Source organism: Lactuca saligna, chromosome 7 (genome assembly GCF_052625555.1).
Source record: "Lactuca saligna cultivar CGN05327 chromosome 7, ASM5262555v1, whole genome shotgun sequence".
Taxonomy (NCBI): domain Eukaryota; kingdom Viridiplantae; phylum Streptophyta; class Magnoliopsida; order Asterales; family Asteraceae; genus Lactuca; species Lactuca saligna.
The window spans coordinates 88,672,467-88,675,759 of record NC_136423.1 but is presented as its reverse complement, the minus strand read 5'-3'; the positions used below and the strand labels follow the sequence as shown (position 1 = coordinate 88,675,759).

At 28.2% G+C, this 3,293-nt stretch overlaps 1 protein-coding gene across 1 annotated transcript; it reads left to right on the top strand.

Annotated features, from left to right (window-relative positions):
• Positions 1-569: 569 nt before the first annotated feature.
• PPD1 (Photosystem II reaction center PsbP family protein) lies at positions 570-1,961 on the top strand. The gene is made up of 3 exons (XM_078966516.1): positions 570-819; positions 977-1,411; positions 1,579-1,961. Exons 1-3 carry the CDS (start codon positions 616-618, stop codon positions 1,798-1,800), a joined length of 861 nt encoding a protein of 286 aa, XP_078822642.1. The 5' UTR covers positions 570-615; the 3' UTR covers positions 1,801-1,961.
• Positions 1,962-3,293: the final 1,332 nt, after the last annotated feature.

Below are 3,293 nucleotides of genomic sequence, written 5' to 3'. Positions count from 1 at the left end.
CCAATTGGACAATTTGGAATGGGCTATTCGGTTCGGATATTCAGATTTTTGGATTGGCTTTCAATAAAATCGAATTATTTTTTTGGATTTCGGATTGGTTTTGGTTTATAAAATAAGAACTGAATGGTCCAAAAAAACCGAATAAACATTTATTATAAATCTATTTATAATATATATCTATTGTTATTTATTAATTTTTTATTTTATTTTTTTAAATAGGTTCAAAACGTTTCACCTGATAAAAAAAACATTAATATGCATTTTTTCTCAAAAGTTTTCTATCTATAAAATATTTAATTATAATATATCTTCTTATTAGTTGTTTATAAATTTCAAATCACAACTAAATAAATTGTTTTTGTTTGTTATGTAAAGTTAGATAATATTATAATTATATATCGTTTTAAAATGTTTTGATTTTTAGAAATTAAATTATAAAAACCGATCGAACCAAATTTTATTTTGTTTGAATTTAAATTAATTTAGACTATTCAGACACATATTTTGAAAACAAGGAACTCAATCAATCCAACCTAATACCCCGGCCATTTCATTGATAAAACCCCGATATATACACACCCTCGCTAGTTTCTTATCTCTACAAAATCCAGTCGGATGGCTGTAACCATAGTAGACCATCTCGGTTTCCGACCCCTTTCCACTCCTACTGCCACCGTCCTCCGCTCAATTCCCCCTCATTTCCTCTCTTCCGCCGCCCACACCGCCCTGCTGATGCTGCCGACACGTGTCGCTCCATTTGCTATGGTTTCCAATTCCAATTCCGCCTCCTGCTCTTCTCTTTCTTGCAACCTGCAATCCGTAAGTCTCTCTAATACTTTATCTATCCCATCAACAACCCTACTTTAATTCCAAATTCCAACGCCATGATTATCAATACGAATCGATTTGACTTCAATTATGATGGTATAAAAAATGCATTCGACCTTCATTATCTGCTCTTCTAATATATAATCAGACTAAAGCTTTTGTAGTTCCAAGGAGGAGTTTGATGAGCACCTTGATCCTTTCTAGTTGCCTATTCTCACAAACTGAGAGCAATTTCGCATTTGCTCAATCAACTATAGGATTCAAGGAATATATAGATTCGTTTGATGGGTACTCATTCGATTATCCTAAAAACTGGATTCAAGTTCGAGGTGCAAATGCTGACATATTCTTCAGAGACCCTTATGTTCTTGACGAAAACCTCTCTGTTGAAGTATCCTCACCTTCATCATCGAAATACAAGAGTGTAGAAGATTTGGGTCCACCTGAAGAAGCAGGAAAGGCTGTTCTTAGACAGTATTTGACAGAATTCATGTCTACTAGGCTTGGGGTGAAGCGTGAATCAAGTATTCTCTCTACTTCTTCTACAGTTGCTGATGATGGGAAGATGTATTACCAAATTGAGGTTAGATTCTTCCAAAATCAAAAATCCAATGAATTATAGCATCCTATACTTTCGTTTCTTTGAAATATCTACTATTTTACTTTCATTGATTTATTTACACGATGTAATCATAAACAAATCAAAAATGTTGAATTCAGCTCTTTGATTTTGGGTCTTATTCTGTTTAGGTAAACATAAAGTCGTTTGCTAGCAATAATGAGTTGGCTGTTATGCCAGAAGATAGAGTGGTGCGTATGGAATGGAATAGGAGATATCTTTCGGTTCTTGGAGTTGAAAACAATCAATTATATGAATTGAGACTACAAGTGCCTGAAAATGTATTTGTAGAAGAAGAGAATGATCTTCGTAAAGTTATGGCCTCTTTTAGGGTTAACAAGTTAAGTGCTTGATCATGATTTTGATGTTTCATTTGTTATTTTGTAAACTTGACTTTGTTTTTTTCAAACATGGTATATGTTCACCAATTGATATGCTATGTTGAGTTTTTGTAATTGTTAAGACATATGTGCTAATAATGAACACAAGTAAGGTATAGGATTTACGTTTTGTATATCACTTTCTTTTTTTTTTTTTTTTTTTTTTTTTTTTTTTTGTGTGTGTTTTTGTAATTGCTAGACATTGCATTGCGTAAGTGTCTTTGTGGTTTTCTTGGTTAAGGGCCCTTTCAGCAATGGGCTTTCGCAGTTTTTTTGGAGCTTTTAGCTGTTATGTATTATAACAAATTTACTAAATTACCTTTAAAAATATAACCGTTGTATTTCTACTGTTGTTTAAAATCAGAACTAACAAATTTACTAAATTACCCTTAAAAATATAACTGTTGTATTTCTACTATTGTTCAAAATCAGAACTTGCTATTATAGTTTTAAGATTTGGATTGATGTTGTATTATTATCAATGTTTTATTTTTTTTAATTTAACATACTATGCATGTAATTTATGGTCTTTTTTTAGCTTTTTGGTCCTAATTTCATTTGGATGCGGGGCACTTCAAACATTACTCCAGAACGAGGCATTTCAGAGAAAATAGTTATTTTTAAAAAATTGAAAAATAATGATTTTTTTTTGAAAACCTCATTTGTAATAGTTAGTTAGATTACTTTACTGGTTATATGACCTGTGTATTACATGGGTTAATTTTTAAAAAAAAAATTAAATATAAAGGTCAAAATATTTGAAAACTTTGAATTTATAAGAAAATAAAAAAAATAATGAATTATTATAATGGAAATATTTTTTATCTTTTAAATTTAAACAAATCCTCCCTAATAAATAAAGAACTTTTTGCTACATGTCACACTTATTGATTTGACCATATATCATTTTGTGGTTATTTTCAATTAATTTTTTTTCATATGGTATTTTTTGGTTTTTTTCATTTTATTAATTTTCACATAATATTTAAATGTTATAAATGCAATAAATGTAATAATAAATGTATATCAATTTCATTAATTGACTTCCTTTTAATTTCAGATTTTCTAAATTAAAGTTTCGTTAGTTTCCTTTATTTACTTATCTAAACTATTTGTTTAATTTAAAAGAAAAACAAACAATTTAATTTTAATAATTAATAGTTTTCATTTTTTTATAAATTTAAACTTCTCAATATTTACAATTTCATTTTTTTTTTCTTTAAAATAAACTCATTTAATACATGGGTTTTATACCTAGTCTACTATAATAAATGAAGGTTTTTTTTCTAAATGTCACATTCTCATTCAATTTGCCAAATGTCATTTTATGGTTATTTTGAATTAATTTCTTTTCCACATGTTATTTTATGGGTTTTTCTATTTTAATAAATTACACATCATATTTTAATGTAATAATTACAATAAATATAGTAATAAATAAAATATCAATTTATTAATGGACTTGA

What these genes read in the sequence shown, in the direction of transcription:
- PPD1 (XM_078966516.1), top strand. Translation starts at nt 616, where the DNA reads ATGGCTGTAACCATAGTAGACCATCTCGGTTTCCGACCCCTTTCCACT. An exon ending in TTTCTTGCAACCTGCAATCC is followed by an intron (nt 820 to 976) that starts GTAAGTCTCTCT and finishes ATATATAATCAG; the next exon opens with ACTAAAGCTTTTGTAGTTCC. An exon ending in AGATGTATTACCAAATTGAG is followed by an intron (nt 1,412 to 1,578) that starts GTTAGATTCTTC and finishes TATTCTGTTTAG; the next exon opens with GTAAACATAAAGTCGTTTGC.